At 38.7% G+C, this 13,256-nt stretch overlaps 1 protein-coding gene across 2 annotated transcripts; it reads left to right on the top strand.

Moving 5' to 3' along the window:
* The first annotated feature begins 7,317 nt into the window (after positions 1-7,317).
* Positions 7,318-12,264, top strand: LOC107801586 (flap endonuclease GEN-like 1). 2 transcript variants are annotated; one of them, XM_016624932.2, is made up of 8 exons: positions 7,318-7,653; positions 8,048-8,224; positions 8,981-9,151; positions 9,810-9,991; positions 10,112-10,358; positions 10,459-10,588; positions 11,159-11,628; positions 11,736-12,264. In XM_016624932.2, exons 1-8 carry the CDS (start codon positions 7,459-7,461, stop codon positions 11,967-11,969), a joined length of 1,806 nt encoding a protein of 601 aa, XP_016480418.2. In that variant the 5' UTR covers positions 7,318-7,458; the 3' UTR covers positions 11,970-12,264. The 2 variants fall into 2 exon arrangements, with proteins under 2 accessions (XP_016480418.2, XP_016480417.2); XM_016624931.2 differs by having other exon boundaries at positions 11,156-11,628.
* Positions 12,265-13,256: the final 992 nt, after the last annotated feature.

Here is a 13,256-nt window from a genome sequence, read left to right as displayed (position 1 = left end):
AGTCAAAGGTGTCTTGAGATTTTGAAAGCTCTCCTCACACTCCTCTGTCCACCTGAACGGAGCACCCTTTTGGGTCAGCCTGGTCACCTATGTGCTGCAATAGATGAGAGACCCTCTACAAATCGACGGTAATACCATGCCAAACCAAGAAAACTCTAGATCTCCGTAGCTGAGGACGGTCTAGGCCAACTCTGCACTGCCTCAACCATCTTCGGATCTACCTTGATCCCCTCACTCGACACTACGTGTCCCAAAAATACCACTGAATCTAGCCAGCACTCACACTTTGAGAATTTTGCATATAACTTCTTTTCTCTCAAGGTCTGAAGCACAGTCCCCAGGTGCGGCTCATGATCCTCCCGACTCCGGGAGTATAGCAGAATGTCATCAATAAACACAATGATGAATAAGTCAAGATAGGGCCGAAATGTACTATGCATCAAATGCATGAATGTTGCTGGGGCATTGGTCAGCCCAAATGGCATCACAAGGAACTCGTAGTGACCATACCGAGTCTTGAAAGTAGTCTTCGGGATATCTGGCTCCCGAATCTTCAACTAATGATAGCCTGAATGCAAGTCAATCTTGGAAAATACTCGGGTACCCTGTAACTGATCAAATAGGCCATCAATACGAGGCAATGGATACATATTCTTCACTGTAACTTTGTTCAACTGGCGATAATCAATGCACATACGCATAAAACCATCTTTCTTCTTCACAAACAAGACCGGAGCATCCCAAGGTGACACATTAGGCCGAATGAAGCCCTTATCAAGCAATTCATGTAACTGTTCCTTCAACTCAGGAGAAGCCATACGATATGGAGGAATAAAGATGTGCTGAGTTCCTGGCAACAAATCAATACCAAAGTCGATATCCTTGTCGGGCGGCATGCCCGGAAGATCAGCTGGAAATACATCTGGATAATCCCTCTCTACTAGGACTGACTCAACTGTAGGGGTATCAATACTGACATCTCTCACATAAGCTAGATACGCGTCACACCCTTTCTCAATCATTCGTTGAGCTTTAAGAAATGAAATAACTGTGTTGGGAGTGTAATCTAAGGTACCTCTTCACTCTAATCACGGTAAGCCTAGCATAGCCAGCGTCACGGTCTTGGCGTGACAATCAAGAATAGCATAATGGGGCGACAACCAGTCCATGCCCAAAATAATATCAAAGTCTACCATACTGAGCAATAATAAATCGGCTCTGGTCTCAAAACCACTAAGAACAACCAAACACGACCGATACATGCTGTCAACAATAATAGAATCACCCACAGGTGTAGATACATAAACATGAGAACTCAAAGAATCGCGGGATACGGCCAAATATGGAGCAAAATAAGATGACACATAGGAATAAGTGGAACCTGGATCAAATAAGACTGACACATCTCTATGACATACCAGAACAATACCTGTAATGACAGAGTCGGATACAATTGCATTTGTACGAGCAGGAAGGGCATAATATCTAGCCTGACCTCCCCCTCTAGGGCGACCTCTACCTGCCTAACCTCCACCTCGAGCTGGCTGAGCAGGTGGAGTGGTAGTTGATGCTGTAATCATAGTTTGGGGACCCGGTGGAGCACGCGGTGCTTGAGAAGTATGTGGAAGTGCACCCCTCCTAAGTCTGGGCAATTCGTCACCATATGGCGAGTGTCGCCATACTCAAAAAAAGCTCTCGGAGGGTGTGGCTGCTGCGACTGGCTCGGGCCAGGTCAGTTGGACCGACCACTGAAAGCACCCAGTGCAGGAGGTACACTAGACACTAGTGGTGCATAATAAGGCTCATGGGCCTAGGAGCAGCCGGAATACCACTGGCGGTTGGAAGTGCTGAATGAACAGGGCGACTCACACAACCCCTACCATGACGAACAACAGCTTGGGCACGAGCACCACTATAAGTGCCAGACTCGCGAGACCTCTTGGCCTTCCTCTCCTCTCTCTCCCGAGCAAGCATACCCTTCAATCTCCTAGCAATCCCCACAACATATTGGTACGCAATATCCATCTCCAACTCCCCGGCCATGCTAATACTGATACTGGGGTTGAGCCCCTCGATAATCCGACAGACCCTCTCTCGAACTGTAGCAACCAAAGATGGTTCATGCCTAGCCAAATCACTGAAGTGAACTGCATACTCTGACACAGTCATAGCGCCCTGGCGCAACTGCTCAAACTCTGCGTGCCATGCATCTTTGAGACTCTAGGGAACATACTCCCTCAAGAATATATCCAAGAATTGAGTCCATGTAAGTGAAGTTGCCTCAGCCGGACTACCCAACTCATAAGCACGCCACCACTGATAGGATGTTCCTCTAAGATGGAACGTAGTGAAAGAAACCCCACTCGACTCTACTACACCCATGGTATGGAGGATACGGTGACACTCCTCAAGAAAACCCTGGGCATCCTCTGACACCAAGCCACTGAAAGTAGGAGGGGTGGTACTTTTTGTACCTCTCAAGCCTGAGCTGCTCCGCCTCAAAAACTGCTACCCTAACCTCGGGCTGAACTGGAGCTACCGGCTGTATCGATATGATCTCTGGAACCTGGTCGACCTGAACCCGCTGCTCTGGGGTACAAGCGGCGGGAGTCTATGCTCCTCCACCCGGCCTGAGATGTGGCAGGAGCAAGTGGGATCAACCCTACCTGAGCTAGACTACCGAACATGCTCAGGAGTTGTGCCAGGGTCTCTTAAAGAGCTGGTGTAGTAACAAGCGTCTCAGGAGCCTGCACTCCCACTGGGGATGCTGGTGGCTCCTCTGTAGCATCTCGTGCGGGTGCTATGACTGCACCACGTGGACATCCCCGGCCTCTACCCCGGCCTCTCGCGGCTCTAGCAAGGGGCGCGGGTGCCTGGTTATCTAATCCGATTGTACGTGTCCTCACCATTTGTGAGAGAATAGAAGATATAAGTTTAGGGGATTTACCCCGAGCTAAACTCAATCAATCAACAATAACGCCTTTTCCTCGACTTTCCGACTTCGAATGGCCCAAATCTAGCCAAAAATAATCACATACTATAAATACAACTATAATAAACTAATTTAACTAATGAAATCAAGACTAACAAGAATTTCGAAAATCGCCCCAAAAAGTCGACTCGGGCCCACGTCTCGGAATCGGGTAAAAGTCATAAAATATAAATACCCATTCAATCACGAGTCCACCCATACCAAAATTACTCAAATCTGATACCAAAACCTCAACTAAAATCCAAAGATTTGGTTGAAGAACTTTCCAACTTTTTTTCCAATCTTCTCAACCCAAATCCGTAATTAAAAGATTAAATTAATGATAGATTAGTGGAATATAACCATAAATAAGTTAAGAATCATTACCCAATAGCTTCCTCTGAAAATCCCACAAATTATCGCCTAAATCCGAGCTCTCAAAGTCCCAAAGTGAAAATGAGATCAAACCCTCGTAACTTCCCCTTTTCTGCCTAGTGATCTTGCTTTCTGCGAGGAATCCACCGCATCTACGGAAAAACCATCGCAGGTGCGGACTTAACGTAAGTCCTCAAAAATCGCTTCTGCGATCAAGGCCCGCTTCTGCGTTCCTTTCACCGCTCCTACGAGTCCGCTTCTGCGAGACTCTGACCGCTTCTGCGGTCCCAGCTTGGCAGGCCCATAATCGCTTCTACGGATCGATGGCCGCTTCTGCGGTGCTGCACCTGCGGCCCAAGGTGCGCAGGTGCGATTACACCAGGTGCAGCAAGCTTCAGCCATTCCAACACAATTTCAAATGATCCGTTAACTACCCGAAATCAACCCGAGGCCCCCGGGACCTCAACCAAACATACCAACAAGTCCTAAAATATCATACGAACTTATTTGAGCCCTCAAATCACATCAAACAATAACAAAAACACGAATCACACACCAATTCAAACTTAATGAACTTGAAATTTAAAACTTCTACAACCGATGCCGAAACCTATCAAATCACGTCCGATTGACCTCAAATTTTGCACACAAGTCATAGTCGACATTACGGACCTACTCCAACTTTCGGAATCAGAATCCGACCCCGATATCAAAAAGTCTGCTCCCGGTCAAACTTCTCATAAATTCAACTTTCGCCATTTCAAGCCTAATTCAGGTACAGACATCCAAATCACAATCCGGACACGCTCCTAAGTTCAAAATCACCCAACGGAGCTAACAGAACTGACGAAACTCTATTACGGAGTCGACTTCACACAGTTTCAACTACAGTCGAAATCCTAAAACTTAAGCTTTTATTTTAGAGACTAAGTATCCTATTTCACTCCAAAACCAAAAATAAATCCTCTCGGTAAGTCACATAAGCATAAGATGAAACAGTAAATAGGGGATTTGGGCTATTACTCTCAAAACGACCGGCCGGGCTATTACTCTCAAAACGACCGGCCGGGTCGTTACACTATCTAACATTCCTATTGTATTCTTCAATTAAATTGACTAACTAATTTATCTAGCTTATTGGTTGACAGGGTTAATATCGCTCATAAGAATCTGTCGAGTTCTTACTCGCCTATTCAAGCTAACTTAACGCCTATATGTCTATGGAATTAGAACTAACAAGAACGCATTTAAAATTCATGTATATCAACCAAGCAAGATAATTAGGTATATGTTTATCCTAATCGTGAATCCGTTACCCGATGCCCAGGTTCAAGAACTTGCTCTACTCAATCCTATGTGCAATCTAGAATTTTCACTTTCGAGTTCAATTCTAGATTCGTAGATAGTATTCAATTGGCGATCAAAAAATAAAATAATTGAGCGCAAGATTGAATAAATAAACCAATATGATAAATAAGAAATCAAAATCAATATCCGAATAACAACAGTTATGAAAGAACCACAACCCTAGAACGTGAAGTTTAGCTCTACATAAACACGGTAGCCAAATAACAAATCATACAAAGAAACATAAAAATGACAAAGTTTGGTGGAAGAAAAGATGAAACTCGGCCTCCACGGCGGCTATGTGCTCTCCCTTGGTCAAACGTTACTCTAAAAAACGTTCGCCCCCTCCAAAATAGGTTTAGGACCCCTTTTATATGAGTTGATGGTAGGGTTGTGCATGGATCGGATCAGACCGTATTTAGCACATTTCGGGTTCGGATTTCGAATTCTACACAATGCAATCCGAATCTGATCCGAATTAATATCGGATCGGATCAAATTTTAAAGTTTGGATCGGATCGGATTTCGAATTTCAGATCGGATTATTATGCCTCAAAGTTGCAAACTCATATGTATATTTTCTTTATAAAAGAGGTAATATAGTAAGAAAAATTCATGTTTATGCAATTTATGAGAGTACTATGGTACCAATATAGCTAAATCCAATAATTGTAAAGGTAATAACTCGGTGGAAGATGTAAAGAAAGTATTGACTATCCGAAATTAAAGTTTAATATTTATACATGCCTTAATAATTTCGGATTTAGGATCGGATCGGGTTACAATCCGAATCCGATCCGAATATCCGAAATTTTAATAAACACTTTCCGAAATCCGATCCAAATATCTGAAATTCGAAATCTGAAATTGAGCGGATCGGTTCGAATTTCGGATATCCAATCCAAATGAACAGCCCTAGTTGAGGGTGTGTAGGGCCGAAATAATCTTGTCCCGAGCGAATTAGGAGACTTCCCCGCTTCGAGCGTCCAATAAGTTTTTCACGCTTAAATCCTTGGTTTTCTTTGAATTGTGTTTCATTTTCCTTTGTCTTACATTCGGGGGGACAAACACCGAAGAGTGTCCCCCTTTGTCACCTTATTTTATTCTTCTATTTTTCTTTCTTTTTGTTCCGTATTTTATTTAATTTTGCTTCAAATCTCTTCATTTTTACACCGCTTTATTTCTAAACAATTAAAATATAATATTAAGCATAGAGTAATATAATTAACACTCAAAAGACGATTAAAAATACTAGAATATGAGGCAACAATAGGTAAATATATGCATTATTGGCCGAATATCAGTTGGGACTTATTTGAGACATTTTTGTATGATTCCCTTTTATTTATAATGTCAATGAACTTAAATTTAATTATATAATAGGATAGAATATTATTTAAATCATAAATAAAATACATACATAAAAAATTCAATATCATATATAATATAAAAAATTATTACATATATGTGGAATTAAAATGTCAAGGATAAAATAGATATTGCATAGGATAGAAGGATCAGAATGACTATTATTTAAAGTTGAAGGATGAGTTTGATTTTTAAAACAAACTTGGGGTATGAAAATTATTCAGCGTTGTAAAGATTCAAGGATTGCTAGTAAATTTCAGTACATATGTATTTCATGAAGGAATCTCCTCCAATATATACAGAATACAACAGTTGTGTAGATGGACATAAACTCTACATGAGATAACATTGTAGCTTATCCTAATCCCTACATATATCATGTAGTTTGAATGTAAATAGAATTCAAAAATACTCAACAATTACATGGATAAGACTACGTTTGATTTACTCCAACAAGCAGAATGGTTTTAGTACTCTGTTCGTTCCAAAAAAGATTGGCAAGTTTTTGAGTATACGGTCAACAGTCTAGTATTTTTTTTTTCCTAATTTTGATACCAAATGCTTTAATATTTAAAATTTTAAAAGTATTTTTATTCTGCAAATAGTAAAATACCATCTTTTCTGGACGAAAGGAGTAAACCTTAATTAAAGATTTTTCTTGTCCACTCCCATATTTCCCTTTTTGTTTTCATTAAATTTTTTTTAAATAAAATCTTAATTTCTTTCATAAGCTACATTGCTTAAATCTGTTAGGAGCAAAAACTTCATTTCTTTGATTGCGTCTTTCCACATAAGACTTAAAATATAGTTGATCATTCAACTGCTTAAATTAAAAAAGTCCGACGAATATAATATATATATATATATATATATATATATATTGTATAACTAATATATAATTTATGTATATTGACTACAAAAAATAAAAAGTAAATCCGATTGGCTATTTGTGTAAATATATTATCCATCTACTATCAAATCATGGGCCAACCTAGGGTGAAGTGCACAAATAGCCATTTTTAGGACCTCTATACGAAACTAGTCGAAGTTCATAAAGATTTTAAAGTTAGCGGCCGCAGAATCAAAGGGTCTAAACGTTTACTCGTGGATATGAGATTAGACTATGGCGATTCAAACAATCAGATCCGAAGTCAAAATCGATTAAACTTTAAATATCTTTTAAAAATTAAATATATTTTTAAATAGGGATGCTAAAAGTAGCTACCTGGTGCCATTTCTAAGAAATTGTTTATCGTTGGGCCTATTACGAGAAAAGAGCCCAAGCGATTCTACAACGGCTAATATTCCCCTTCTTCTTCTTCCTCTGTCTCAAGTTGCAATTTTAGAAGATATCTTTTTCCAATCTCTGAAAGATAATAATTTCATGAGAGTATTAAATGGGGGTGGGTGGAAACTTCTGGGAATTGCTGAAACCGTATCGTCGAGCAGAAGGGTTTGATTTCTTGAGAAACAAACGTGTAGCAGTGGACTTGTCATATTGGATTGTTCAGCAAGAAACTGCAGTCAAAGCCCACATTCGTAATCCTCATATCAGACTCACTTTTTTCCGTACCATCAATCTCTTCTCTAAGGTACACACTATACTTACATGCACCCAACTACCAAGTTGAACTCTTTTTTCTTGTTTTTGAGGGAACAAAGTTTTCTGGGTTTGTGTTCTATTTCTCCAAAAAAAAAAAAAAGAGCAATTTTTTCTGGGTTTCTGTGTATGTGTGTGTGTGTGTATTATTTAGCTTAGATAAAAAATATATGCTTGGTATCTTTGATCATCATTGTTAACACAATGTGAATTATTCAATCAATTTAAATAGGTGGAGTTAATGTAAAGACCTTATGAACATAAGAAATAACATTCATTGTAAAGGCTTTCTTTTTCTGTAATGGTTTCTTAATTGGAGCAAATGGGTGCTTCTCTGCCAACTTTAGTATTGAGGAAATGTTGTTTGTGATGATTTTTTTTTGTAGTTTGGGGCATTTCCTGTTTTCGTCGTGGATGGTACTGCGTCACCGCTTAAGTCCCAGGCAAGGATTGCACGTTTTTTTCGGGCATCAGGAATTGATCTATCGAGTTTGCCTTTGGCTGAGGAGGGCATTTCAATTGAGAGGAACAAGGCATTTCAGAAATGCGAACAAGAATGTGTGGTGAGTTCGTACTAGTAATTTTTTTTTTACTTTGAACTGATATTGTCACTGTTATTCATTATTATACTTGTCTAGGGCTCTTTAATCTGTAAAAAGTAGTTGTCACCAACAAGTCTTTGTTATTATAGCAAAGAGTGGGCTTTGAATTTTTTTTGGATAACATAAAGCCGAGAAATTGGGTAGTAGGAGCTATTCACATACTTTATTACTAAGCAACAAGTAATATAAGCCATCACATTCCTTTATAGTATTGTACAGTGCCTTAATATCTCAAGTTTTCACTGGCCAAACATAGGGTGAAATATTGCAAATTTTAGTGTCTTCCATGCTGCTTTTGACTGTTTTCTACAAAATGCAAAGGCTTATCGTTCACTCTTTTAGATGGAAGGAGTAATTTTACATAAATGTTGATGGAAATACGAGAGGGTGTGACTTAATGCAGCTCCACATTTAAGATTGCTGTAAGGTCAATTCAGGCAGATCATGCATATAACTTGTATTAGAGGAGAAAAATTGAAAGATTGAATTTGGTTTAGCTGGATCCATGGCAAATGTGGGGATGTTTAGCCCTAATCTCTTTTACAGGCAGCACAGTCTCTTATCATTGACTTTATCGATTCTTCTTTACTTTTAAACACACACGGAAGTTCTTATTCTTTAGGTGGTTTGAGTGAGCTCTACCTTCCACTCTCGCATAGCTGCTAATTTAACATGTTTCAGTAGTTAGTTAAAGTATAAATTGCTCTGTTCCATTAGGAGCTTCTTGAACTACTTGGGGTGTCAGTCCTAAAGGCAAAAGGAGAAGCTGAAGCACTCTGTGCACAGTTGAATCAAGAAGGACAAGTTGATGCTTGTATTACTGCTGATAGCGATGCATTTCTTTTTGGAGCCAAATGTGTTATCAAAAATATCCAACCCAACTCCAAAGTAAGTATGTTTTGAATCTCCTTTCTCATGACATCATGGTTAAAGATGCTATTCTATGTTCACAGTTTTTTTTTTTAATGTGGTACAAGACATGCAAGTTTACTTATTAAAAAAACATATGCAAGTGTAAACTCTTTTTTTCTCATTTTGTATGTAAATGTTGTATGGATATGTGATGATATGAAAGATGTAAACTCTTCTTTATTGTGTTCGTAAATTTATTTCTCTTTCATTTTTGTTTTCTGTCTATAGGATGTTTTGGATGCATATTTCTACTGCATGCATGTTTGTTTCTTTGCGCTTTATTTTTATAACATCAATTTTTAAAGAATGACGTTATGATTGAGGTTTTTTTCTGGTTTCTGGGCCAATATTCATAATATATGTTTCATGTGATAACAATTTATAGTAGTTATAAATAGCACTTTATAAAAGAGAGAAATATATTCTAATGGTACTCTTTTGTAGTTCTTGTAGTTTCTTATTGATATTTAGTTAGTACTTTAGACCTTCAGAGTGTTGATCTAGTGAAATAAGTCGATACAGTATCATGCCAAAATGCCCACAAATTGGTGAAGGGACCATTTGACTGCTATCACATGGTGTATATTGATCTAAATTCACTCTTTCATGAAGATGCATCTAATTTTTGGTGCAGGAACCATTTGAGTGCTATCACATGTCGGATATTGAGTCTGGTCTTGGGCTGCGGAGAAATCACTTGATAGCAATTTCACTTTTGGTGGGAAATGACCACAACTTGATTGGTGTCCCTGGGATTGGGCTTGAAACAGCACTTCGTTTTGTCAAATCTTTCAGTGAAGATGAGATCTTGTATAGGTTTGTATTTCATTTGAACTGAGTGAGCAGGTGGATTATAGGCATGGAGAATCAACAAAGATGTTTTATATTCATGTTAGTGGTTTGAGTGCCCTTTACAATTAATTGTCCGTTATGCAGGTTGCAGGAAATAGGTGGAGGGGATGTACAGGTGCTTCAGCGTGATGTCAACTTAGACTGTAATTTTATACCCAGTTCAGATGAGAGCCCTCAGAAGACCAAAGTGCGACACTGTTCATTCTGTGGGCATCCTGGCAGCAAGAAAGCTCACCTCAAGTTTGCTTGTCAGTATTGCAGTTCCAATGCCGACGAGGGTTGCATTCAGAAACCGTCGGGCTTCAAGTGTAATTGTTCCTCGTGTGATTTGGTATATCTGAAACACACGGCTTCATTGATCTTTTATTGAAATGATATATCGTCCTGTCAGACTTCTTATTCGGGCATTTCCTTCTGGGCTTATATGACAGGATAATAAAGAAAAAGAACAGAAAAGAAATGAGAATTGGCAGATTAAAGTTTGCAGAATGATCACCTCGGAGCAGAATTTCCCAAACAATGAGATTACAGAAATGTACTTGAACAAACACCAGCAGTCTGGTGAGTAAACTGGCAATGATAAAACGATACGTTTATATTTATTAGAGAAAGAGACCGGAAAAAACTAGTACAATTTTTATGTGAATAAAAACTAGTATACAATTTAACGGAAAACAGTCTCTGAAATCTTTTCTCTCCTCTTTGTTCTCATGATATTGGAGGTTGGCTATTGTCTCCCTTCTTTGAATACTAAATTTTTGTCACTGATTGGGGAAAGTCTTATTCTCTTCTTTTTTCCATAGTATCAACTCTGGTTGTTGAGTTTCTTCAGACATTATATTTTAGGTCAATGTCCCGGAAAAATCTTCTTTTCTTCTTTTTAATCATTATATCAGAGTTTGGGTATTGACTCTTTATCTGAAAATTGAAATAGAAATCCACTAATTTGGAAACTTTCCTTGGTTTAAAATTTCATGTTTAGTCTAAATTTACCTTATTTTAATAGTCTAAACTCCTAATATAAGGAGCCCCTCTTGCATACCGCAATCAATTCAAGACAAGTTCTTTTCTTTTTCCTATATTTTACTATACTTTGTTCACCGAATCACCGCCATGGCAATTTTGTAGCAGATGGTGATTATCATTTAACATGGTCAAGTCCAAAGACAGATATGCTAGTTGATTATCTGGCTTATTATCAGCACTGGGAGCCATCTTATACGCGACAAAGAATGCTTCCTATCTTATCCACCATATTTCTAAGAGACGTGGCCTCAAATTCAAAAGATCAATTGTTATGCGGACAGTATGAATTTGATTCCATTCAGCGGGTAAAGACAAGATTTGGACATCAACTTTACGTAATCAATTGGAAGAAAACGACACGTGAAATGAGCAATGAAATCTGCATCCCCTCTGAAAACCCTGATACGGAGCAGGAGCTGAGGATAGCTGATGATGAGTCGAAAGATTTGCTCGATGAGCCTGAGGTTCTGCAGATTCATATCAAGGACGGATGCAGCTTTTTATCAACTGAAGAAGATATGGAGCTTGTACAGAGTGCTTTTCCAGAAAAGGTTTCCCAGTTCTTGAGAGATAAGGTGAAGAATAATGTACTTTTTTCTCTACCCTACTTTGATCCCCCGCCCTATTCCGTTCTGCAATGGTGTTTGTTTTATTTACCAAATGGTCATTTATGATATCCCAGGAGCTAAAAGAAACAAAATCAAGTAGAAAAAGATCAGTGAAGCCTGAAAATTCAGAATCACCGAGAGGCGTTCAACCCAGCATCACCAACTTCTACCGATCATCCAAAGTCCAGGTGACGCCTGGGAATGAAACTGGAAGTTCAAAGATTAGTGCGGATACTTCTGGAGAGAGAGATAAAGAACCCATCCGAAACTACTCCAAGTCTGCTAGACGCAAGCTTTTGTTTGGTTAGCCATGCAGCACGATCCAATACCTTTGCGTCCTGTAAATTGGTTTGTCACAGTTGTGTATATTGATCTTTTATTTTGGTTTCTCTCCCATTTGGTAAATGAGGTAAATATATATAGATGAGGTTCTATATTTTTGGTTGGGTTGGGGGTGGGGGGCAGCAGTTGTCACAATGATGTGCATATTAATCTTTAATTTTGTTTTCTTTCCCATTTGGTAAATACAAGCTCACTTGTGAATGAGGTAATTGTGTATGTGTTTTTGCAGAAATGGGGCGTTCTAGTGATGCATTTGTCATAGTAATAACATGTCTCGTCTGTTTAATGCGCCTCTTTTGGCTTGTGTAACTTGGGGACTAGTATACGTAAAGTGGCAGTATCCAACACCATTATCATCCACCCCTTTAACTATTCATATTATTTAATCCCCAGTTTGCCGCCATAAATAAAACAATATATAAGCATTACCTCTTCCTCATATTTTTGTCTTTGTTAAAGTAAAGCTAATAATATCCTTATAAATTTGTTTGAGGGATGCAAGAGTATCATACATAATAATATGTAAAATTACTTGAACGAGGAACCAAATAGGAAAACAAAAAAGAAAAAAAGAAAAAGAGGGATCCCCGACCAAAATAAAAAACAAATCATGAAACAAGCAGCGAATACTCGTATATTTTTCATATATTTGATGAACTTCTAAATACTCTCAATACCCTATTTAAGAAGTTGTCACGACCCGAAATTCACACCTTTGGGACCGTGATGATGCCTAACATTTCATTTGCTAGGCAAACCAACGTTAGAATATAATTAGCCATTTTAATAAAATTTTAAAATAATTAATAACAAGAAAACAAATGCGGAAATAAAATCTGAAATAAAGTGAATAATCCATAATAATCGTGATATCTAAATATCATCCCAGAACTGGAGTCACAAGTGCACGAGCTTCTAGAATAATACAAATAAAGGTATGAATAAAATTCAAGTTGTTTGAAAAAGAATACAGAGCTAAGTAAAATAGAAGGGGACTTCAGAACTGCGGACGCCATGCAGTTATACCTCAAGTCTCCTCTGGTAGCTGAAATCCGAGCAAGTCTATGGTACGCCGCTGGGACTAACTCCAAAATCTGCACAAGAAGTGCAGAGTATAGTATCAGTACAACCGACCCCATGTACTGATAAGTGCCGAGCCTAACCTCGACGAAGTAGTGACGAGGCTAAGGCAGGTCGCTTGCATTAACCTGTACACAATATTAATAATAATAACGGGAATAGTAGTAAGACCG

This window comes from Nicotiana tabacum, chromosome 19 (assembly GCF_000715075.1).
Source record: "Nicotiana tabacum cultivar K326 chromosome 19, ASM71507v2, whole genome shotgun sequence".
NCBI classification, from domain to species: domain Eukaryota; kingdom Viridiplantae; phylum Streptophyta; class Magnoliopsida; order Solanales; family Solanaceae; genus Nicotiana; species Nicotiana tabacum.
Note: the sequence above shows the minus strand (reverse complement) of the source record. Positions and strands in the feature narration are given on the sequence as shown.

Coding starts and splice junctions, on each gene's coding strand:
- LOC107801586 (XM_016624931.2), top strand. CDS start 7,459: ATGGGGGTGGGTGGAAACTTCTGGGAATTGCTGAAACCGTATCGTCGA. Junction 8,225..8,980: donor AATGCGAACAAGAATGTGTG/GTGAGTTCGTAC, acceptor CTGTTCCATTAG/GAGCTTCTTGAACTACTTGG. Junction 10,589..11,155: donor GAACAAACACCAGCAGTCTG/GTGAGTAAACTG, acceptor GCAATTTTGTAG/CAGATGGTGATTATCATTTA.